The sequence below is a fragment of the Tamandua tetradactyla genome, chromosome 1 (assembly GCF_023851605.1).
Source record: "Tamandua tetradactyla isolate mTamTet1 chromosome 1, mTamTet1.pri, whole genome shotgun sequence".
NCBI classification, from domain to species: Eukaryota; Metazoa; Chordata; class Mammalia; order Pilosa; family Myrmecophagidae; genus Tamandua; species Tamandua tetradactyla.
Window position 1 is genome coordinate 227,290,053 of NC_135327.1, and position 26,110 is coordinate 227,316,162.

General features: G+C 34.4%; 1 protein-coding gene across 1 annotated transcript in view; it reads right to left on the reverse strand.

Moving 5' to 3' along the window:
* The window catches only part of LOC143677663 (acyl-CoA-binding domain-containing protein 5-like), a 42,337-nt gene that overhangs the window by 10,046 nt on the left and 6,181 nt on the right, over positions 1–26,110 (reverse strand). The window contains exons 4-10 of the mRNA XM_077153947.1: positions 25,274–25,355; positions 20,934–21,039; positions 13,599–13,733; positions 12,739–12,942; positions 11,931–12,037; positions 6,786–7,047; positions 1,042–1,241 (exon numbers count right to left, since the gene is read on the reverse strand). Coding sequence (XP_077010062.1) covers positions 1,042–1,241; positions 6,786–7,047; positions 11,931–12,037; positions 12,739–12,942; positions 13,599–13,733; positions 20,934–21,039; positions 25,274–25,355 — 1,096 coding nt within the window. The remainder of the gene's footprint in view (positions 1–1,041; positions 1,242–6,785; positions 7,048–11,930; positions 12,038–12,738; positions 12,943–13,598; positions 13,734–20,933; positions 21,040–25,273; positions 25,356–26,110) is intronic.

The following is a 26,110-nucleotide window of genomic DNA, read 5'->3' on the forward strand; positions in this document are numbered from 1 at the left end:
TTTATAATCCTTCTTAAATCTGTTATAGCATGATGCTTAGCTGTCAAAACATGTCTGAAGGTCAGGTCAGGCAGCAGGCTGGTTGTGTCCTTCTCTCCAGCCAGTGGTACTCAAATGGCATATGTCAGGAGACAAATGGGGAAGATCTCTAGCAGCCATGTGAAACCTCTGTATCTAAGCGCAGAAAATACCACGACCCAGTCGAAAGTGTGAGCAAAGCTTAATTTTCCCTTTTAGTACTTCTTTATTCAATTCAGGAAAGCAGTCTTATGTAGTAGAAAGAACACTGGATAGGAGACAGGATATCTGGGCTCTGCTTGAGTTTCTGCAATTGAGAAGCTATACTGCCTTTTCTAAAGGTTCCTTACACTTGGATCTTCCAGGAAATGTAGGTCAAGCTATAACTCTAAATTCCTTTCTTCTGATCCTAAAACTAATTAACATTAAAGATTAGTAACCTATTATCTCTACCAGCATTTTAAAAAGAAGCCAAGATAGGGGACAATGTTTACTACTAAAGACCAACTCTTTTAAGACTGGCATTTTAGGCAAGAGGATGGTCTCTATTAGTTCCTCCAAGCTGCACTATTAAACTATTCTTATTTTTCTAATACCATGACACCCAACTCCTATATCCAATATGGCAAAGCTAATTTTACACTCTGGAAAATTGACTTTTTTTCTTGTAGGCTGTATGGTGGGGGTCACATTTCATTCTTTTTCCATGTGAGTCTCCTGTTAATACAGGACCATTTGTTAATTTTTTGGGGGTGGTGAGAAGGTACACAGGCCAGGTTTCCTGCATGGTGGATGAGAAGGCTATCACTGAACAATCTTGGCACCCCATGAAAACTGATAATATTTTAAGTGGTATTTAGCTTTCAAGTTAATCTTTTATTAACTAATATTTTCAAAAGTAGGTCCTTCTTATTTTCAAGAATCATTAGAATTCAGTGATCTGCATAATCTGATAACAGAGATTTACACACTAATTTACAGGATCAACAACTGGAAGAAGACAAGATAAATTTGGAAGCTGACCTGAGAAGCAGTTAGTGTTTCCAGTTTATGAAGTCTCTGTAGGACATTCTGCATGTCCTCCTGCAATCTCATGAGCACTAGAGCAATCTGCTCATTGAGGCTTCCCCGTGACCCCCTGTCCGAGCCCCAGCGTTCTCCATCTCCTCCGCTTCCCACCTGTCGACCCTTGGTTCCTTCACTCAGATGTTGCATCCTATGCCCTATTTCAACAGAACAAAATAAATTAGTTTTAAATAATTCTTATGAAAGTAGAAGCTGTAGGTTTTATTCATTTTCCTCTTTCTGTTATTTCTTTGAATACTAAATCTCCAAAGTGGAGTGTAAGCAAACAGGTAATACCCAAAATAATTTACAGAGAGAAAAGAAGTAAACATTTGTTTAAAAAGTAAATATAAAAGTCTATTTACACTGATATACTTAAAAATGTTTTGCTAGTTTTACAATGCATATATTTGTACATAACTAAGTACACTTAATACAGGAATAATAGACATATTCAGGGTACAGAACTAAATACACCTAACACAGAAATAATAGACATATTCAGGATACATGTTTAAAGATTCTCTACTAACGGGAAGGGATGCCCTTTCCTTGTTGCAGGTCGCCTCTGCAAAAAACAACAACAACAAAAAGATTCTCTACTAATAATACAATTTTAAAAATCTGAACACTGCTTCTTTAGAGTAATAGAGGTTCCTAAATAGCTATGTTTAATCATTTTATGGTCATTTTCAGTTTCATTACATTGGAAGTCTACCAACAGTTTTTTTTATTTGCATATATGTCTCCGCAAACATATTTCTAAATCTATACACACACGCATATAGAGGTAGATATGTGACATGTTTATCACAGGAAATTTTGTTCACAATGCTTGTTTTGTTTCTTAGGCACATGGGCAGGAATTGAACCTGGGTCTCCTGCATGGTAGGCGAGAATTCTACCCCTAAACTACCCATGCACACAAAGTTTTTTTTTTGTCTCTTTTATTAACCTATGTTTTAAGAAAATTAATTATTCATTATTTCACATTTTAAAAAGTAACCACAGGTGGGACACGGTGGCTCAGCAGGCAGAGTTCTCAACTGCCATGTCAGAGACCCAGGTTTGATTCCTGGTGCCTGCCCAGGTTGGGGGAAAAAAAAAAAAGTCATCACATACAAAAAGGTAAACCCATCTTTTTAAATAAACTCCTCTAAGAAAAAAAAAAAGTAACCACACACATACGCATTCACAAATCAGATCTTTATCATATATCAATACATTTTATTTTTAATTTGTTTAATTTTTATTTTTATTGTTTTTATCAACATATCTTATGAACAAATATTTTCTAATATTATACAGTCATATGCTGATGGCACTGTGAAATAGAGAAGCTCACAGTAGCTTCAAACAGTGTATCTTAAGAACCGACATTTCAAAATTAAAAATGGTATATGTTTCACAGGCAAATTTTGATGGAAATATTTATCATTAATACAAATAAATGCTGTTGACACAGCTTAAGCATGATAGCTTGGAAGATCAGCTGATTCAAATTAGATTCATCACTTTAAATTAAGTAAAGACAAATACAATCTAAGATGTAAACAATGTATAAAATAAATTTTCCAGGAAATAAAGGATATCATCATTCTATTATTTTTAAAGTACACTCAAAAGTTTTTAAAATGTTTTTCTTATTATAAATTTCATATTCCTTATAGCAATACTGAAATCTCACTACTATGAAGGTTTAGCTACATATTGCTCCATTATTCTTCTATGTGTACATTAACAAAATCAGTAGTACCTCTTATCTATGATTTTGTGCCCTGCTTTTTAAATACTATGAACATTGATCCACATCCTTACATTTTTATTCCAAAAACACTTAAATGGCTATACAGAGTCCCTAACAAAGTCATAAAAGTAATATTGTTAACCATTTCCTACTTTTCAGATAGTTAGGATGGTCCCAGATTTTTGCTATTACAGATAACACTGCAATGAATATCTCTGTATATAAATTCTTGTCTAAATTTCTGCTCATTTCTTAAGACAGATTTCAAGAACAGTTAGTGGGTCAAGGGATATTTTGCAAGATTCTTAAAAGATGTTGCCAGTTACTTCTCAGAAAGGCTAAAACAGTTTATACTGCAGTGTATAAAAGGTACACCATGTTACCCTAACTTTGCAGAAGTGGAATATTACAAATTTTAAGTGTTTGCTAATATAATGGGTAAGTTTTGTTTATTTTGTTTAAAATAATAAGTAGGAAATCATCTGTCTAGCTGTCCTTTGGCATTTTGAACTCTTCAACAGAAGGATTTCCGTACCTGAATTTGCAGTGAGCAGTTCTGGGATTTTTAGAGAAACAAATGGAGCTGTTTGCAAGTAAACCCCAGCAAGTACACTGAGGTGCTTGATGCCTCTTTCAAGACTTCTACTCTTGTATCAAAAGGAAGTAAATTTTGAAGTGGCCCTTCATGAGCCCAGCTATTGGGATGGAATTTACAGGGAAAAAAAGATCCTCTGTGATGATCTCCCAGAGGGCACTCCCCTGCACTGTGTACAACATGTAGCTTCAAATCAATCTGCACAAAGAACACAAGTTCGACCAGTTGCATGCTGCGGTGATCCCCACCTCCAGTGATTGTCCAATGACCCAATCTGAGTTTCTTCACCTACTACCATTTGAAATGTATTTTGTTTGCTTATTTATCTCGGCTCCCCTTTAATGTGAGCTCCATGGAAGAAGGGACTCTGCCGTGCTCACCACAGTCTCCCCAGGACCCAGAAAGCAGCCTGACAAAGAGAAGGTGTTCAATAATATGGGCTTAATGTCAGGCAGATTTATTATGAGGCTAATGAAGCTCAGCTTCCAGGTTAACATTTACAGCACCCTGGTAAGGGGTGGGAGTTGTCAGGTGTTGTAGGTGGGGTGGCAAAGTCAGGTTTTAATTAGGAAGGCTTTAACATAAATACTTCTAGTAACCTGCCTAACTCTAAGGCTCTAATAAAATCTAGTAATTTTTCTTTTTCCATTTTAAACAAATATTCATTTTCATATTCATAAAACCTAGAACTGCTTCTTTGAAATAAATGAATGACTTGTGATTCTGCCACATCAATTTCCTTCTTTACTTTTTCTAATCTATTTATAATTCCATAAATAATATTACTTATGTCTCAATTTTCCCTTACCTGTGCAATTTCCTCTTTTCAGGTCAATTTGTTACTTTATTCTCTGCTCTGACCTCCTGTTTGTAAGAATTTATATTCTTTTTCCTTGAATGGGGAGTACTGGTTTTATGTGCTCTTCTAAAATATTCTTCATCTTTTGTTTGTATAGTATGCGCTTCTGTCCTTCCTTTCCCTTTTTTCTTGGTTGTACAATTTCCGCCTAGTTTCCAGGTCTGTTTCTGTGCATCTGTGATGGGGGCAGTTCTATTAACTGTCTAAACAGTATGTTTCTCGCCTCGCTTACCTCACTTAGTAGGTTCCCTCAGAATCTAAGCTTGTAGGCTTGATGTTAATGCATTGCATTTCTGCATCAGGCTCTTCCTCTGACAGGGACTAGCTGCCGGGGCAGAGATAAAAGTGGATTTTGTGTGTGCACTCTCTTTTCTTTAACTTTGTTAAATGTCCCACACTAGGGGTTCTCCTCCTGGACCATAGTGTATGTCTCAAATGACAAGGAACCTCAGTGCCTCACAACTTTCCCACCACTGGGGCTTTGGCACAGAAACAATTCTCTCTGAGCAATTATTCCTCCTCACCTACTCCAACTTCCTTCTGGTTAGACCTGGAAGGGGGAGGTCAAATGTGAAAACAAACCCCAATTCCTTCTAGCTCTGGCTATGGCTGTGCTTGTCCCACGGTGGAAGTAAAGTGCTTTGAGTCAGATGTTGGGCTACCTAATCCCCTGTTTATTTTCTCCTCTTCTCTAGCCTTTATCACAAGGGATGAATAGTTCTATCTGATTATTCCCCATTCTTCAGCATTCTTCCCAAACACCAGTAGAAGGTAAAATATGAATAAGCCTTAAAATCCTTCTGGTTCTTTACCCAAAAGGTTCCCAGCAGGATATTGTGAATCTTTCCCCTTGAGTTACTAATGCTCCCGATCTGCTTTCCACTAAGTTGAGGGGATTTCCCAAAATATCATTGATTCACCCTCCTCCCTGCACCACTTTCTACAAAGGATGGGATACAATTTCCTATATATCTCAGGACTGATCTTTTAGTTTATTTCTAATTGTCTTTTTTCTCTGCCAATTCCCTGCAAAATCTACTATATGAGGGTAAACTCTTTATCTAGTTTCAGGATTATTGCCATAAGCCTTGATTTTTAAATTATTATTCTTTTAGTCACGTTAAGGGAGGATGTTTTATGATTATGCACATGTGATGATCTTTCCCTAGAAGTACCCAGGCCCTACTTTTTGCTTATTGCTTTACAGTGTGCTGCCAACATTTATTTGAGCATATAGTATGTGCAGAACACATGAACCTCCTGATAGCAGGGAATGGGTAAAACAGCAAAAGGAAAATAAAAGGGTATTAACCCCTTGATTCAAAGTGAAATGTGATTCATCACAAAAGACTTCCAAAAAGTACTATTTTTAAAGTTCAATTTTGAAGGAAGGAATAGTCAAATATTAGCAAAGAAAAGGTAAAAAAGATAATCTCAAACAATAAGAAAGGCATACAGAAAGAGAAGGCATGGAATGAGTAGGTCAGACATGGGGACTGGAAAGATTTCCTTGGCTTATTTGAAGTAGAAACTAGAAAGGGGAGAGAGGAAAACTGAGGATGATAAAGTCAGGGGCAGGAAAGGATAGTTTGGAACTTATTTTCACAAGAAGCTAAGGAGTGTCAGTTTTATAGGCAGACCACAAAAACTCACAATATGTTCTTCAGCAGGAATATTATTGCCTTTAAAACAAACAAACAAAAACCAGTCAGAAAGGGTAATCTAACCACTTTGAGAATAGACTGGAATAGGAAGAAAATAAAAATAGCCAAACAAACTTAGGATTTCCTGCAGTCAGTAAAAAATGAAAACCATGACCTAGCTCTCAAAAGAGAAAGCATGACATCCAAGGGCCAGACGTACAAGTTTATGTTGGGATCAAATGTAGAAATAGGAGATGATGGTGGCTGTAAATGAGAACTATAGTCCAAGGTTTCTTGCTTGATGACATAAGGGTTACAAACAGAAGAATTTAGAATCAGAATGATCAGGTTCCATTGTTATATTATTTGATTACATGATATATAGTGTGATAGAATTACCAATTAGATTTACTAAATTAATGATATTGTTGAGGTCCTTTTCATCCCTACTTATTTTTGTCCTTATACTCTGATATAAAGTCTACCTACTACATCTTTATCTTCTGCAGTTTTTTAACGCTGATGTTATATTCTGTGTTGTAAATACATTCATAATTTTTACATCTTTATTATATACTTTTACATTATAAATGACCCTCTTCGTCTTAATGCTTCTTGCCCTGAATTTACTCTTCCACGACATCAAGATCACACACCTTACTTTATAAAATTTGATATGCCTTTGCCCAATATACCTTTGTCTATTCATTTATTTTTCACCTTTCTGAAGCATTTCTTTATTTTTAAATATTTATTAATGAACATATATCCTGAAGCACTTTCCTATCTAGAACTAGACCTTGTTTCACCAATTAATTCACAAAGATAGTCAGTGAGTACAAAAAGAGTAATACACACCTCTCCCTCTTCTGACACTGGAGAAGTCTTCATTTTCTCCACCCCGTTTCTCACGGTGGGGCGCGCCACTGTCTCTTCTGCCATCTTCTCCTCCACGCTTTACTTCACCTTTTCCTTTGACTGCTAACCCTTGCATATCCCCAATACTGCCATTTCCAGGAGGCACATCTTCAGGACAACCAGCATTTTCCAAGGGCTGACTGGGATCGTCACCCAAGTAACATTGAAATGGTCCACTATTAGAGGTAAAGCTGTCTAAAGACTACAAATTTAAAACAATGGTTAGTTAAGAGCTATAAAAAGATTATACCTCACAATGTTAACAGAAGAAACACTAACAGAAGAAACAGTTTTTCTAAAATGTTTTTTCACGTTATTATAGCATATATTCTTTTTCTAAAAAATTTCTTCAATTCATATTTTGCTTTCCATCTGCAAGGAAGAAATGGAATAGGAATGCTTTGTCCATGTGCAAAGACTTGAGAAGTTTTGGCAGTGAACTGTTCTCAGGGAATCAATCATTCATGCAAAAAACATTTAAATATCTACTCTTATTCCATTAACTAGGATAACTCTCTAGTGATATTATGACGGAAGAGATAGAATCTCTGTCTGAAAGAAACTTATAGTCTTTGGAAGAGAATCAGTCAAGTGAGAATATTACAACATAGTTTGATAAATGTTATGTAAAAGACATGCAAAGAAGCTAAGGACCATAGTAAGACTGAGTGGAGGCCTGGTCGGGATGGGCTTCCTGGGAGAAGAGATACGAACCGAGACTTGGAGAACAAATGAGTGTAAGCCAAATCAAAGGTGTGGACATGACAACACATGTACCAACAACACAGCAGTGGGACAGCAAAGAAGCAATGATTTGAGATCTGCTGAGACTACAGAATCAACAGGACTTAAAGACTGAGTGTGGGGAGTAAGGGAATGACAAGACTCCAGGTTTCTGGACTAACAGTTGTGTGATACTTACCAAGATAAGAACTACAAAAGAACAGACAGTTTCAGGGGAACAGAAAGAGAAAACACTATAGTTACAGATAAGTAAAAGTCAAGGTCCCCTGGCAAGATGGCCAGTGTAGGGCAGTTAGAATTCAGAAGAAAGACAAAGGTGGGAGTTATCACTCTGAGACTCAGCAGCACAAGAGTGATATTACAAACCTAGGAGCAGTGATAGGGATGTAAGCCTGAGAAACACCAAATTTAAGGTGCCAACAAAGGAAGTCTACAATGGACCCAAGAGGTAAAAAGAAACCCTTAAAAGAATGGTGTCATGGAAGACAAGAGAATATTTTCAAGGAGAGGAGTCAAATTATTTAATGACACTGATAAATCAAGTGAAATCAAGTCATGTTAAGCATCCACTCAAATTAGTAACAAGGGCAGGGCAGGTTGCAGTATATAGCAGAAGCCTTACTGAAGTGAAAGAATACTAAGGACAGAAAGCCTGACCAAGAAGGGAAGGAGGGAGAGAAGACAATAGTTAGAGGATATCACAAGAGTAGGGGAATATTCGTTTTAAGACAGAAAGGATATGAGCACATTAATAACTTAAAGAAACAGAAGAGAGACAATGATTGGGAATAGAGACTAGAGAGGTAGAAAAGATGAAGATCCCCAAAAGATGGGAGAAAATATGGCACAGCACAGTAGAGAAAATGACCTTAGGTGAGAAGAAGAACATGTCTTTTGTTGAGGTGGGAAGACAGGTGGCAAGGACTGGACAGGTGTAGCTTACAGTTGGTAAGTCAAAGAGTAAGTGGAAGAAGTTGAAGGAGTAATGGAATGGCTTCTAGCTTCTCAATGATTAAAATGATCTCTCTTACTCCCTTATCTTAGAAACTAACCTACCTGGCAGGATACCAAGCCAAGGAGCCTACACTGGTATACTGGCTGAAATGATACCAGAAGTAGCACACTGGTCCCTTGTAGCCAATAAAAAAATCAGTCTTACAGGGACCTAAAATACTACATAAACATTTCATGTCTTTATTTCCATTTCAGAACAAAACTCCCAAACCATTTCACTAAACAGTTATTCTAGAACATAGTTTATTTTCAGCTTCAGCAAAGCAATAATCACTAATAATTATTTAGCAAAGCAATAACCATTAATAACTCAATCTTTCAAAATTTCAGCATTTCAAAAAAGAATCTATAAAGCACTCAACTGATTTAAACAGGACTGAAAACTGTGCAACAAATTTGAACAAGAATCTGTTGAGTGAGATCAGGCCTGTGCCAGCACGAGGACCTCTACCACTGCTGAAATTTAGTAAAATCCCCGGGAGGCAGTGTTCCTAGACCGTAAGCCTAACAAAAAGGACAGAAACCAGGCAATATAAACAGAAACAAGGCAAAAATATTACTGTATTTAAAATATTACAGAAATTCCCTTACATACTTTAAAAAATGATTATTTTAGCTCAAGTGTCATAAAGAAGTTGAAGTAATGTTATTTAGGATTGGGGTTAGATTAAAAATATATCAGCTGTACAGTGCGTGGGATTAGTAATTCTCTCTTTATATACAATTATCTTGCTAACAAAGAAGTTAAAAGTTATTATTCATATGTTATCACACGGTAAGTAATTATTCCCTTTAGGAACACATGTAACTTGTTGCTCTGACTAAAGCCACACTGTAGCCATAGATACTCTGATTAATCATTTAAAAAAAAATAGATCAGGTAATAGTAAAACAAGATATTCATTATAACAGCAGATTGGTTAAATGCCTCAATTGACAAGATACAGATAAAAAGCACTGAGGGACAAAATAAATAATGGCTCCTTAGAATAGGTGATAATAGAACTCAAGGAAGTAGAGTAAAGAGAAGCTGATTACAGAGTCATAACTGAGCTACAGTGCAATAATAATGATGATGGAATTGTACATAGAACAAAATTAAATTCAACACTCTGAGGGAAGAAGAAAAAAAAGAAAAGAAAACCATCACATAGGTACCATTAGTTAGAAAATAAAAAAGAAGAGAAAAATAAATAGTCCATAGAAAACTATATAGTTCATTTGTAAACTTTTTATAATGGAAAATTTCAAACATATATCAAAATAGAATACCAAACACCTAGCTTCAAGAATTATCACTTTTGAGTTACTTTTGTTTCACCTATTGACTCATCTTCCACTGACCATTTCAGTGAATTTTATCAACCTACTTTAACCTATACCAAAGATTTTAAAATATAGCTTGCTTTTGGTGTGTATGTGTGTGGTGTGTTTATGCTTAACTGACAAATTCAAGAGGTATTATCGATTTTTTTAAAAACACTTTTATAAGCGTAAATCAATGTGAAAAGGAAAATGTTCAAACCATAACAGGTAAACTATAAATCTGGTATTAGTGGCTCACAAAAAGAACTTGAAAAGCACCTTGATTCTCAAGGTCTCCAAAACTGATAACAGAGATTATGTTTAAAAGAACCCATCTAGGAAACGAGTGGGTGATAACCTACAATGAACCTAGACTTGGTGACTGGCGGTGATAAGGTGGGGCTGTACCCTATCTGAGAAGGTTTCCCTTAGGAAGGGACATATAAGTTAGGGTTTAAAACTTGTGCAGGCATTACCTCCATAATGGGGAGGAGGGACATTTGCAGTGAGAGGAATGTAAAGACACTGGGGCAACCAGAGGGTTGTAGAGGAGCCTGACATTATCAGAGGAATAAAGAGAAGGGCAGGATAGGTGAGGAACAAAGACCAACAAGACAGGTGTTAATAGAGGTCAGAGGTAAGTAGGAGCCAGGTCAGGCAGAACCTATGAAGGATTTTAATTGTTCACTAATTGATTAATGGAGAAAACTGGAGCAAACCCAGAACTCAGTAGCCAGATATTTATTGAGAGTAATTCCTCTCCAGTCCTTTCTCGCCAAACTTCTCCAAATAAATCTTTTAAAATAGAAAAAACAAAGGGAACCTGGGAACTCAGATTTGTTTGTTTATTTATTTATTTATTTATTTTATTTTATTTTTTATTTTGCAGGGGCAGGCACCGGGAAACAAACCCGAGTCTCTGGCATGGCAGGAGAGAGAATTCTGCCACTGAGTCACTGTCACACCACCTGAACTCTGAGATTTAAACTTGTTCTAAGTATATTCACTGCTATAGACTATGGCCCAGTCTGTTGCCTGTTTTTCTAAATCAAGTGTTTTTGGAACATATACTCACAGAATCTGAGTTTATATCATTTTCATTTTTCACTAATTTTAGCTCATTCTCAATTTGGTCACCTTAGCATTATTCTATCCAGTCTATGCTACTCATTTGTGTTTGACCTTAGTTAAAAAACATTTCATTCATGTGTTTTTAAAATTTGAGACTAAAATGTAGATTTAATTTTGTTATGAAATTAAAAAAGGGAAAATCACAAAGAGAAAAAGTTAAAATTATCACTTCAGGGAGGCAAAAGAGAAATGATTTTCTTTAAGACACCTAAATGTATTAGGGTCAAGGTGGGAAGGGAACACGGAAACATCAACATAAACACATGACAGGAGGTCCCTGGTCAGTGATCAGGATGAAAGTTGTCAAAGAGAAAAGAAAATTCATATCCTTCTTTAATCTTTCTTTTTCAAATATTAGTTTCTAATATTCTGAAATTTGAAAATTATTTCCACTCAAAATTTCAGTCCAATGTATTAAAGTCAACATGAAGAACAGATTTATTTGTTTGAAAAACTGTTCAATTTTCTTGAAGGTTAATCAATGTTTCAAACATAGGAACAAACATAAAGAGTTTATATTCTGCCTCCCCATCCCACCTTTCCCAGAACATTTATAAATATAAATATATTGTAAATTGTAATATAATATTCAAGTATTATTACCTTTTCTTTGAATATTCAGAGATTTATATATTTTTAATTTGCAAGAAAATAATTTAAAATACAAATGTTTAAACATTTTGGAGGTATGTTTTCAAAGTGATGGATGGCATGCACATCTATTAACAGAAGCTGTGCACTGAATTCTTTTTTTTTTTAACATGGACAGGCACGGGGAATTGAACCGAGGTCTCCGGAATGGCAGCAAGAACTCTGCCTGCCGAGCCACCGTGGCCTGAATTCTTATGTCCCACTCTGAAAATTTACCAATTAGAAAATGTTATTTTTTACCTCTTCTTGTCCAAACTGCTCCATAGAATCACAGTAAACTTCACTGTCTGAATCACTTGTCAAATGCTGAATTCCTGAAACATCTTCAACACAATCATCATGTATATCTAAATATAATTAATAAATGTCCAGGTAGAATTGTGCTCTAATACAAGAAAAATCCATTTATTCCATTTTTTCAAAATCTATCATTGGGAGATGTATTTAATTTACCAAGTCAAAATTATTTTAATTTACCAAAACTTTCAATTTAGTTGATAATTTCTATTTGAATTATTCAAAGATGCAATCCAGATTAAACCTTATAAATACTAATAACCTTATCAGAGATAACTCACAACCAGCTAAGAGGCCTTGATTTGAAATGCAACTATGCTACTTTGGTTGTCACATTAAGATACTATATCTCTTGACTGAACTGTTACAATGCTAAAAACTCACTGTATATGTACTATAGGTTCACCTCTAGAGCACTAGACAATGAACCTTGCTGACTGGAGAACAAAGGCATCATGTAATCAGAAGTTTCAGCTAAAATAAACATCAGGAATAAAAGTAAAAATTTCAAAGATTCTATTTTAAAATGTCATACAATAACACAATAAAAAAGTCTCGGCAAAAATATAATAGCCTTGGCTTGAATTCATTGTCTTTCAAGGATATAAACCTTTATAATAATAAACCCTAAGGTATTATTACCAAATAAAACTTTTTTTATCCTAAACTGCTCCCAATTACTCTAAAACTTACTAAAAGAACATTTTATTCAGAGAAAAAAGCCTGGACAAAAATTATTATGGGACAATACCTTGGTGAATGCAGGCAGCAGTTTTTCCAGTTTGTTCAAAGTTTTGATCTACAGCTTTTACTTCTTCAGTGCTTTTGTCTTTCAGGGAAGAACTGGCATGAATATCATTCTGTATATCCTGAACAAAACTGTCTTTATCATAGCCATTAGTGACAACGATTTCAAGATTTTTATGATCTGCTGATTTCCTTATCATTTTCTTATCTTTTATGAGAGAACAGAGAGAGAGATTCATAAAACTTGGTCACAGTTAATCAACTTCTTCATACTACCTCTAACATCCAGGAATTGTTTCCCCAATCTACTATAATCTCTCTGAAGGGCCTCCTACTTGGATCAGAGAGATGGGGTGCTTGCCACATGCTGAGAGCTTCCTCAAACTGTACTGACTTCAAAACTGTTTCAGTTCCCTGTGAATCTCCTAGAACCCTTTTCAGAGACACTCTTAAAGTATTTAAACTCTCTCAGGCCAAGGCAATTTGTGCTATAAGACCCAGCAATGCAAAGAGGTCCACATAGTCAAGAAGATCTCACAGAGAAGGTATTATTTGTCATTCCTTACTGGAAAGTGAAGGCAAAAACTAAGGTGTGCAGTTAGCTTTAGTTTCTTCCCATGAATTACTGGTGCTTTTACTAACATGGAACCCTGAGTGCAGTGCTCCATGATACCAGTCTTTCGTCTTCATCAAATCCTCTGCCTTACTGTCCCTATACTCTATAGTAGTGCCTTTTAGTCCACAGCAAAACCCAGATCAAGGGTCAACAGCCCACATCCCACCATATGCCATATCAGCCCAAACCTCTCCACAGTCTTTTATCTTATTTAATGTAAAACGATTAGTCCATCTTTCAGAGATTACCATTATGACTTTGTTCTGCACCTTTCACTTCTTCTTGGGTCTCTTCTTCCTCTGACTCAGCTCCACTATCACTGCTTTCAGCTTTACCATTCAGAGTTTTGGCATTTGGAGTAGAAGTTAGAACATTACCAAGATCTAAAATATGAAATGTCCTCTTAATCTCTAATGTTGCAATACACAGTAGTGCTGTTATTTACAAATAACTAATAAAGTCATTCTGAAGTAAAAAGTTAGAAGTTTGATATATAATTAACAGCATACTTTCTTTTAACTGTAAATATATATACTACATAAATATGTTATTGGTTTACAATAAAAATGATAAAATCATCTTAAATCCTTTCTGAACAAAGCCAGAGGATAAGTTATTTTTAAGTTAACATCAATCAAAACAGTCAACTTAGCAATGCATGATCCTCTTCATACATGGTAAATGAAGAGGCAGGTGCCATACACTGCATACTGAGAACATCAATATAATAATTTTGGACCCAACAACGATCTCATCGCTATTATGGTTAGACCAGATTTTTAAAAAATGTTGTCCTTTCATTACCTCTAGGGCTTCAGATACACAACTTACATTATTAAGTCTTTAATGTTTAAGTTTTTTTAAAAGCATCAGTTAATCAATCACCTAGAGGCAAACTGCCTTGCTGCTCAAAGTCATATTCCAAGAGTAAATACATCAGAGCTTCTCAAACCTTTACCTGAGATCTAGTTAAAATGCGGATTCTCAATCAATAGATCTGGGGTGATCTGAGATTCTGCATTTCCACAAAGCTCTGTGTGATGCTTGCTGGTTTGAATGTGTTACGTGCTCCAGAAAAGCCTATGTTCTTTTAATCCATTCTTGGAGGGGCAGATCTATTGTGGGTGGGACCTTTTGGTTAGCTTGTTTTCATGGCAATGTGACCCAGCCCATTCAAGGTGGGTCTTAATTCCCTTGCTGGAGTCCTTTAAGAGATATTTTTGGAGAGAGCTCAGAGACAACAGAGTTTAGATAAACCATTCAGGGTTTTATCTTCCCAGGAGGAAGGAGCCAAAAGGAGAGGAGCTGAGAGAGCCATTTTGAAACCAGAATCCAGCAGAGAAAGACGAGCAGACATCACCATGTGCCTTCCCATATGACAGAGATACCCCAGATGCCAGAAGCCTTTGCTGAGAGAAGGTATCTTCCTCTTGGTGCCTTTAATTTGCATATTTTCATGGCCTCAGAACTGTAAATTTATAACCTAATAAATCCCCTTTCTAAAAGTTAACCCATTTCTGGTATATTACATTCTGGCAGCTTTAGCAACCCAAAACATTTTGAGGAACAAGGACTTTCCATCAACACTTTTCGAGATACTAAAGGCTTCCTAAGTGGCTAGTGACCAAAAAGAGCGGTCTTCCTCATAAATTTCTGGGCTGTATTTTTACTTCTACAGATGCATCTTGGATGCTTTTCTGCATTCCAAATAACATAATAAATTCAAAATCTCTGTATGTCCTAAAGTCAGGCCTACCTTCTTGTTTGCATCTATGTAACTGATTAACAGAGGAACAAAAATCCAGCTCTATCTTAGGCATTGTGTTCTATTCGCTCTTAAAGAATTATGGTGGCAGCACAGTTTCTCTACCTCCCTTATCCTCCTCTTCTGACTATCAGACACAACAAGAAAACCAAAAAACAAACAAAATACCATCATGGACATATTTTTTTTTTGTCTTTGAATATAGACTTTAATAGTAACAATTCCTTAAAGCGCAATTAATTTTAGCTATTACATGTCCTATTTAGATGTCACTATTAGATAACTGACTTGCACTGGGTTCCTCACAGAATATTAGACAAATTCACTGGAAAGGGTAATCAACAATCATTTAACAGTTTTGTTATGCTAACACAAAACATAGCTAATTGATTCACCCCCTAAATCATTAACATCTCCAACAACTCTAGGCAACAGGTAATTCCTAAAACCCCCACAAAATGGATGGTTGTAGCAAAATTAGTTGATAGTGGCAGAAGCAGTACCACAGCAGTTGTGATAATAGTAGAAAGCAAAGGGAATTACTGATGAGACCTACTAACCCCAAAACACAAACATCACTAATATTCATCCCCAAAAGAAGAAAATCCCTCCCTAAACAGGAACTTAGGTACATGGGTCTGAAAATAAGAAAAGTGAGAAAATATCTCTATTTATGAATATTGAGTGATGACAAAAATATAGTTAAAAGGAAAAAGTACAGAACAGTGTATATAAACATGCTACATTTATGTAAGAAGGTAAGGTACAAACATATATTAAATATTTGCAAAGAAAAAACACTGGAGGAATAAAACAAAATAACAAATGTTTACATATAGGCACAGGGAGAAAACAGGAAAAGGGGTATACAGTTTTGTCTTTGGAATTATATAAATGCTTCACATATTCAAAATTAAATCAAAAGAAAAAAGTCCCTAAGTTTTAAAAACAAGCAGAAACAAATGTACCTAAATGTAAATTAAGTCATAAGTTGATGTCATAGCAAAATGGAGAAAAGAACTTATTATTTCAAGTACCTTTAAAAAGTAAAGATTTTAAAAGTATTTGAGTTCTACATTTTTAGGATATATTCTAAAGACTTTGTTTCCTGGTCTTAAAGTTGGTAATAATAGTAGTATTGTTGCTTTGGAGGAATTTCATGTATAAGACAAAGGAAATAAGGAATTACTGTTACCATAAGGACCAAAGAGAAAACAGTTATGAGTAAAAAATCAAACCATTTAAGTATCGTTATAAATACAAATATCAGTATGAACTCAATTTTTTTCTTTTAAACGATACATATGTCCCAGCTCTGTTCCCTAATTAGGCCTAGAAAAGATGAATACCTAGTAGCAGTGAGCATGCACAGTGTGTAGATTGTATCTAAATATCATTTTCTAGTAGAAAAAAACTAGGGCTCCTTGGAGAAATGGCTGATTCTAAGATTGGGCAGAAAATGCACAAGATATACCTGTGATATTTTATGCCAGAGAGGAAGGAATCTGCCAACTCCTATTAGGATTGAGTTAAAAGGGTACAGGCACCTACTCTAAGCGGTTCCTACTGGCCAAGGATAGGATTAAAATAAACCAATTGACTAAAACAAACAATATGTATTAAAAATATATATATTGAAATGGCACCCTGGAAATGGGCAGTAACAAGACAATCTGTGACTGGTTCTGCTTATATCCACTTATTTTGTTTGCAACACTGAAGTTGGGTGCCCTTGCGTGTATCCCCCTGAGGTGGGGTGCCCTTGCACATGGTCCCTGAGGTTGGGTGCCCTTACATGTATAGTACCTTACTGATTAATATGTGTAAGCCCAGAACTAATCACCCCAAATTCCTACTCTCTTGCTGAACCAAGCCAGTTCTAATAAAGGTTAGCACACCTGACATGTTTCTCATCCTAAGCATGTAGTCACTCTGCACATATTCGGTAATTAGACTATCTCTGACCTCATCATTGTCATCTCAAACTGCCTTGCTTATGATCCGGAGCCTGCCTGCCTTTGTTTGAATGCTATATACAACACTAAAAGTTCCTCCAGCTTGGGGAATACAGATTTGAGGACTGCCTTTCTGTCTTTGCAAGGCTAGCCATGGTAAACTTTTTCTCTTCTCAAAAAAAAAAAAAAAAAAAAAAAAGGGGGTGGTGCAAAGGTGGCTCAGTGGCAGATTTCTCACCTGCCATGTCAGAGACTGGGGTTCGATTCCCAGTACCTGCCCATGCAAAAAAAAAAAAAAAAATCAATGCGTTCATAATGATATTTTACAAAACAAAACTAAACAGGGCACCAATCCCTAAATGGGAAAAATGTAAGTACTAGATAAGAATTAAAGCATCTATCCTGCTTTTTTAGTATATGTCTCTGTAATTTAGAGAAATAAAGTGTTTTGGCTGCTGAGAAGTTCTCATTACAGAAAAATTCAAGTAAGTAAGTGTAGAAGTGAATTTTTTAAATCATCATTTTTCAACCATTACTGAAATATCTGATTCAGATAACAGTTATTAATGAATGCTAAAATCATTATGAGAAAGATTGATGGGGAACTCTTTAATACATCAATCTCAGAATCCCAAGAGACATTACACACCTCCTGATGTGATAAAATATGAAATGCAAAGGAACCATCCAGGAGGTATTCTTGCCAAACAAGTTCAATTTAAATTTAGTCAAGCTTTTGGTCCTAACATCAGGTAAATATAAAACTCAAGGAAGGCAACAATTCCTGATTCATTCTATCATGCTAGTATTCCTCTGATACCAAAACCAAAGACACCACAAGTAAAGAAATTTACAGCCCAATATATTCTATGAATATAGACACAAAAATCCTCAACAAAATACTAGCAAAATATATCCAGCAATATATATAAAAAGAGGGTTATACACCATGACCAAGTTGAATTTATCCAAGGAATGCAAGGGTGGCTTAAGATCCAAAAATTAATTAATTAGTTACACCATAATGACAGATTAAAGGACAAAAGCTACATGTTTATCTCAAGAGATAGAAAAAAAGCCTTTGACAAAATCTAACACTTTTTCATGATAAAACACTCAACAAACTACAAAATAAAGGGAACTTTCTCAAGCTGATAAATGGCATCTACAAAAAAACCTCACAACTAACATCATACTTAACAATAAAAGACTGAAAGTTTTCCCCCTAAAATAATAAATAAGACAAGGAGGTCTGCTTTTGTAACTTCTATTCAACATTGTTCTGAAAGTTCTAGCCCAGGCAACTCGCAAGAAAAAGAAATAAAAGGCTTCCATATTGGAAAGGAAGAAGTATAACTCCTTCTATTTGTAGAGGGATCGATGGAATCTACAAAAAACTATGAGAATGATTAGAACTATTCAACAAGTTTAGAAAATATGCAAATACAGCAATATACAAAAATCAACTCCATTTCCACACACACAAGCAATTAACAATCCAAAAATGAAATGAGGAAAATAATTCAAGTTGTACTAGCACTGAAAAGAAGAAAATAATTAGGAAAAAATTAATAAAAGTGTAAGATTTGTACAATGAAAGGGACAAAACATTGTTGAAAGAATTTGAAGACCTAAATAAAGAGAAAGACATCCCATGTACATGGATTAGAAGACTTAATATTGTCAAGATGGCAATAATTCCTAAATTGTTCATCACAATCCCTAGCAAAATCCTGGTGGCCTTTTTGGAGAAACTGACAAGCTAACTCTAAAATTCATATGGAAATGTGAGAGATTAAGATTAGCCAAAAATATCCAAACTTAAACATTCAGACAAGCTAAACAGTACAAAGCTGGAGGACCCATTCTGCCCAGTTTCAATATATATTGTAAATTGCACCTATATATTGTATAAAAGCCCTCATGACACTTAAACACCTGTTCTACTGGGCTTATAGGAATACTTTTAACAAGATGCTTTGTTTAAAAAGAGAAAAAGTTAAGATTTAAAATAGTTTTGCAATTTGGTAATATCATAAAATTATAAATACTTATATCCTTTGATCTAACAATTCTACTTCTTAGAGATATACTTCCACATATGTGAAATGATGTATGCACATGGTTACTCTCAGCAGATCGAAAGAAGAAACAAACCAAATGTCCATCAGAATGGTATAGGTCTAAGGTTCCTTACTTACAACCCTAGAATCCAGATAGCTTTTGAAATCCAAATTGTTCTACTTTTGCAAAGGTCAGATAGTGCCTATTCTGTATAATTATGCAACACCTTCAGTAGTGTCAACAATGGCTCCCACTAAAAATGTGTTTCTGCAGTAAAACACGTGAGACTTAAAATATCCTCATGTCATTACAGGTCAGGATTTGTTTCTAATTTAGTTCCTATCAGGAAGGTTTTGCCGCCAAGTGAACTATAAAAAACTTTTGGTTTTTTTTTTTTCACATATTTTTTATTTAATAAAACAAACAATATACTTAGAACCACCAACAATGGGTATCTTAGCTTACCCATAGGCATATTTAAATAAGTATCCATATAATCATTGTAAAGCCTATGTTTGCACAGTAAATTTCATAAGCCAATTTAAAATTAAGGCAATAAGGAAAAAAATCTACATATTTGGATTGCAAAGTTCCTAAATTCCAAGTATTAAAAACTAACTTACATACCATTTGATCAGCTGTCAAATGTTTTTTTTGTATTTTTAAATTATAGCCAAGTGGTTGTGGACCTAAGCCTTTATTTACTACTATTACTCATTCTTCATTTTATAATAAGTTATTTAAACATCTGTATCTGGCCAGTAGGTTAAACACTACTAAAAGAGGTCCAGACTTCTTCCTCTTCCTAATCTAACAATGTACTTCACACAGAGAAAACATCTAATATTTTTTTCTGGGGTAAACCTGAATTACAAGGAAGACCATTTGTTAATATTTGAAATCTAAGAAATCACCAGTAGAATGGTATGGTACAGAGGTACTCCCAGGAAACAGTCACTACTCTGTGCCTGGTTTTGTTATTATAGCAGATAGAAACTTATTACAGAACAGAAAAGGTATGTTCTGAAATGTTGCAATTTCTAACAATTATCGAAAGATGTCTTGTAATGGGGATGACAGGGAAAAAAAAAAAAAAAACCACAACATACTGCCAGGCTGGCTTTTAAAGCTTATACAATTTTCACTTAAATGACTCGTTGTGGGTTTATTTTACTCTGTTTTCTAAAAAAATGCAAAGCATAAATGTTTACAGTAATACCAGCAAATCCTCCATATTACTCAACCCCTGCAGTAAGCAAAACATAAGTCCATTCAATTCACTACTAGTATGAAAGCAAAATTCTAAAAAAAAAAAAAAAGATAACTAAATTCATCAACGTCTTGTTTCGCTTGCCACTTTATAACTAAATCATTAAAAATATGAAACTTGAAGATCATTTCAGCTAATTTCAAAAGCAAACCAGAAAATGTAACCCACCAAAAGAAAATTATGAATTTTGTCACAATTTTGTGTATGTTAAGTGAACCACCTGCCATGTTTAAATAACTGAGCACTTAAGGGTTATAATATTTTGACACTACATAAAAAGAGCTTGTTTTGAGATGAAAACTTGCATAACAAACTTATAAGTTTCATACGTTTGTGCAGAATTCTTTTGGCATGTAAACTGATAAAGAGAAAAATTTTATATGGATTTTATTATTCCTACCTTCTAAATATTTAGAGATTTTCTCCACTCGGACTGGCATGTGAAAGTAAAAAAAAAAAAAAAAATTATAGCCATATTAAACGCATAACATTATCAGTTACCAGATTAAAATAGGTAAAACAATCCAACCTGAGGTTAAATCAGTGCTCTCGCGACTCTTTTTGTCCTCTACAATTTCATAAAACGGACCTATGACATGTAGCAATTCTTCAACTTTCTCAGTCATTGGCACCATCTCAAGAATCCACAATCAAAATAGAAAAATTTTGTGAAATCCCAAACTATCAATCTGATCCACACTAGTATCAAATAACCTAATATTTTCAATTTACAATAGTTATTAAGAGCTAAAGATTATTTACGAAACTCTCTAAAGTATCTATAATAATTACGCACTGAATGTATATAGTCTCCTAGAAAATTTCCAAGTACATTAAAGACCTAAAAGTGGTCTCATTTTGAAGATTATTTTCACAAGCTTCATGTAAAATTTTATAGAATCATATAAATTATGCATTGTATACATAAATAAAAGGAGCATTGATATTAAATAAAACAAAAATAAGAGGGTGGGGTCAAATTATTATCTCTGTTCTTTATCATTAAGGTAGTGTTTTTTAAAAAAGGCACAAAATACTAAAAAGAATAAGTTAGTTCTACATATGTTAAGTGGAAAAATAACTATGATTTTTTTTTAACAGGAAAAAAGCTAGCTGTCACAGAGTCTATTCAATATGATGCCATTAGTGGATTTTTTCTTTTTTATATATCATCTTTATATATATATTCTTCTTTTTTAATATACCCTATTAGGTATATGTGTGCATACATATACACTCATTTATATTCATGTACATTTTCATATATACATAAATATGTTTGCATATGCAAAATAATTTTCTGAAAGAATCTATAAAACACAATTAAAATGATCACTAAGTAATGAAAATGAAGGGAAAGGGGAAGACTCATTCAATTTGCATTTTAAACTTCTTTTAATGTCTTTTTTTTTTTTTTACATTTGCAGATACCACTTTTATTGTGAAAATGAACACTTTAATTTTTTTTTTTAATTTTTAGGTAACCCAAACCCTACATCCTTCTCGTGGATGTTTTCAGCTGACAGAAGCAGTTTTAAAGTGGTTATTCATATCTTTAAAACTAAGGAGAACAATTTTTAAAAGATCTTTTCAGAAGGAGGAAGGGAACTCATCAAAAAGTGTTATGACTGAGCATGTTTAAGAATGGAATTTCCCTATAAATCTACTGAAGAAACTAAAGGCAAGAAAAATGACTTAACCAAGGTCACACAGCTAATTTCAGCCTAGGTCTCTGAGCTCAGTTCTCTTGAGTCATACTTCGTATTTCCATATTCTGGCCACTACTCCACATTGCCTCTTAAACACGGAGAGACCTACTCTGAACACACTTTCTAAACAGCAACCCCTGTTCTTTAGTCACTCTCCCTGCCACAATAGAATGTAAGCTCCATGAAGAAGGGCCTTCTGTATAGGTCATGGTTTTATTTCCAGGACCTAGAACATAGGTTTATAATTGGCAATCTAGTTTAGATCTCTAAAATTTCTAGTCAAACACGCTTTTGTTTCTAAACCAGAAACAGAACATATCATGCAGTCTGGGGTAATCAGCAACCCTGATATGATTTTTTTTTTTTCTTTTTTTGCATGGGCAGGCACTGGGAATCGAACCTGGGTCTCCAGCATGGCAGGAGGGAATTCTGTCAGTGAGCCACGGTCATGCTGCCCACCCTGATATGATTTTGAACTCAAATATATCAATCAACACAAGCACCATGGGGGGCAGGGGCAAGTTGAAAGAGGTTATTCAGATTGAACTACGTTAATAACTGGTTTTAGTGATTACAATATAATGTTTACAGCTAATAAATTATCTATTTGCTGCTCCTATCAGTGGATAGGAGTGAAAGAAATGCTTTAATCATAGAAATCATAAAAATTTTTTTCCTAAAAGAAATCCTTGTTGGTATAATACTGGAGCCATTTTTTGTTGGGAGCATTTTTATAGCTAATTATAGACATTCGATTTGAAATGTATTTGGTTTACAATGATATTTCTGAGAATAAGATTTAAACCAAAAAATTGAAGCCTTAGGGTAATGTTTACTTTGACATGACCGAAGTCACAGCTAATAAGTGGCAAAGATATAATTCAAACCTAAGTCAGCACACTGCAACAATATGAAGATTTGATTTAGCAGAATCTGGTAGGCTAATCACTTATCCCATCCTGACCCCCATTCAATCCTTCCTTTGATCCTCCTCCAAACCAGATCTCTTTCAGTTACCTCTCAATTAAAACTTATAAAAGCAATGTCGTTCTCAAATTGTTGTTTAAGTAGAGTCACTTGGTTTATTGTTTGGATTTCTTACATTCTATAACGTTAGAGAGTGAACCGTGGATTTGAAATGTCAGAACTAAGTAAATGGAGGATGTACTGGCACAAAATGAACATAAACAGAGTACTATAGTTCATCAAGAGTGTAAAGTTTCAGTTGTTGATATACTTAAGACACAGCAAGACCAAGAAAAGGAGCATCCAAAGCAAAATAATGTTTCTGTGTTTATCCAGCACTTTTCCAGGGTGAGAGGCATATTACTGAATGATAAAAAATACACTAATACCACTGAGAATGCCAGTGTAGCATCGGGTCTTTAGGAGACCCTTTCCTAACTCTCCCCCTAGTACAGTGATTATTCCATCCTCTCAGAAAGCCTGAAATAATCTGTCTGGGGTCATCCTGAGGTATGTTTTTAGTTGTCTGTTTGTTTTTACAAAATCCTCTAGTGATTCTAATATGCAGCCAGGGTTGAGTATACTGGTCTCACTTTAAATTCAACAGACATAATGCAAATTATTCAAGTACTGGCTGAATACAACAGAAATCTCTTTAAGCTAGCCTCCCAAATCCATACTGAAAATAGAATTTTGCATTCTTCTCTGATTGTGAATCAAAATCAACTTCATTTAAAGAAGCATGGATTTTTTTTTCACCCCAAACTATACAAGTCACTCTAAAATCAAAGCTAAAACTCTATTAAATTATTTTAAAATAACTTTCTAAACTTTTTTTAATTGTACAATATATAACATATAGTCAAGGCAAAGTAAAAAGAAAGCAGTGGTTTTCAAAGCCCGTTTCAAAAAGTAGTTACAGGACAGATCCCAGAGTTTGTCATGGGTTACCATACTGTCCTCTCAGATTTTTCCTTCTAGCTGCTCCAGAATATAGAAGGTATTAACATGTTTTTATCATCGCAATCAACTTTTTTTTTCTTTTTTTGTGACAAATAACATATATACAAAGAAGCAATGACTTTCAAAGCACAGCAAAACAATTAACTGAAGAACAGATTTCAGAGTTTGGTATGGGTTCCAATTTCACAATTTTGGGTTTTTACTTCTGGCTGCTCTAAGATACTGGAGACTAAAAGAAATATTAATTTAATGATTCAGCAATCACAGTCACATTCTTTTGTTAAACCCTACCTTCTCTGTGTAACCCCACCATCACCTTTGATCTTTCTATCCCACTCTTAACAGAATCTTTGATTCCAGTAACTTTTTTAAGCGACATTTTACTGGACAATTTACAAACCATGAAAAGCAATTTCTGGTAAAACATTATCCATTATAAAATATGAATTAAGAGGGTTACTTAAATCCTTGAATACAAAGGCACAGAACGAGACTTATCCTATAAAGAATAATACTAAAAAGCAACTAACTGCTCGGTGATTTGTAAAGTAAATTTAAGAACATAATTTAATGATAGCTTCATCAAATGCTATTAGAAAAAGTTCCAAATTCAGTAAACAAATTTTTGGGATAGGTATTCTCATAAATGTTCATTTAGAAACGTGCAATTTTATTCACCAATGTTCATAAGCTAAATTCTGAAAATAAGAAAGAAATCAAATTTCGATCTATAGAAATCTTAATACTTAATATTTACCTCTAAAGTATACTATAAGCTTTGCTATATATATAATATGAAACGAAATTTTTAAAGTCTGATGAAAACAGTTAATACAGTCTTTCAATTAGAGAAGTAGGTATAGAAATCTACAGACACAGAGGAAGTTTTGAAGACAGCTAAAAGGCAGCAGTATAGTTTAAATATCTTTGGAAAAAATAGTAGAATATACATTATTTCATCCCAGTCCCATTTTAAACTGTGGCTACATCATTAATTAATAAAATTGGAAAATAAAAATGGGTAAATTTTATTTAATGTGTCAATTCAACTTTACATTATAGAATTGTGTCCCCAAAACTATAATGATGTTTAAGGTAAAGAAAAAAAAGGAATAGTTAATAAGCCAAAGAGGATTTAGATTATCTTTCTTTACCAGTTTCTGAAAGGCTCGTTTGTGATTGTGTTATTGGTATAACAGACACGAATAACAAGAATTTTACTGTGAATGACTTTTCCTACCTTTTTCATTTCTTCAACATACGCAATCATGGCTTCCTCTTTGGTCATGTCACCCAATGAACTCCAAGCATCCCTAGAAATGAAAATATCCAAATAATGACATCTGATTTTTAACTGCTTAGAAGATAATCTATAGTTGACACTACAGAGTAATTCATTTAAAGCAGGCTCTACCTAAAACCATGTTCTTTTTCTCTTTAAATGCAACATTCTAGAGAAAATATCAAACCAAATAAACTGGTAAATTTAAAAAATCGTATTTAAAATTAGTAAGTATATAACCCATCTATTTATTAATAGATTCAGAGACTATAGACATACAGAAACTATAGACTATCTGAGCTGTGGCAGTCATTCCTAAATGAACAGAACTTTTAGTTAAAAGTTTCCATTAATTTGTGCAGACTACAGTGGCTCAGCAGGCAGAGTTCTTGCCTGTCATGCCGGAGACCCAGGTTCGATTCCCGATGCCAGCCCATCCCAAAAAAGAAAAAATTCCATTAATTTAAATAAAAGCCTACACTAGAAATAAAAATCAACTTTTCTTAATTTTTATAATTATATATATAACACAAAAAATTTCCCATTTTAACCATTTCAAGTGTACAATTCAGTGATGCTAATCACATTCATAATCTTGTGCTACCATCACCACCATCAATTACCAAAACCTCAAACAGGAACTTTGCACTCATTAAGCAATAACTCTCCCTTCTCCCCAAGCCCTGGCTCCTGGTAACTTCTACTATATTTTCTGTCTCTATAAATTTGTTTATACTAGATATATCATATAAGTGGAATCATACAAGATTTGCTCATTTGTATCTG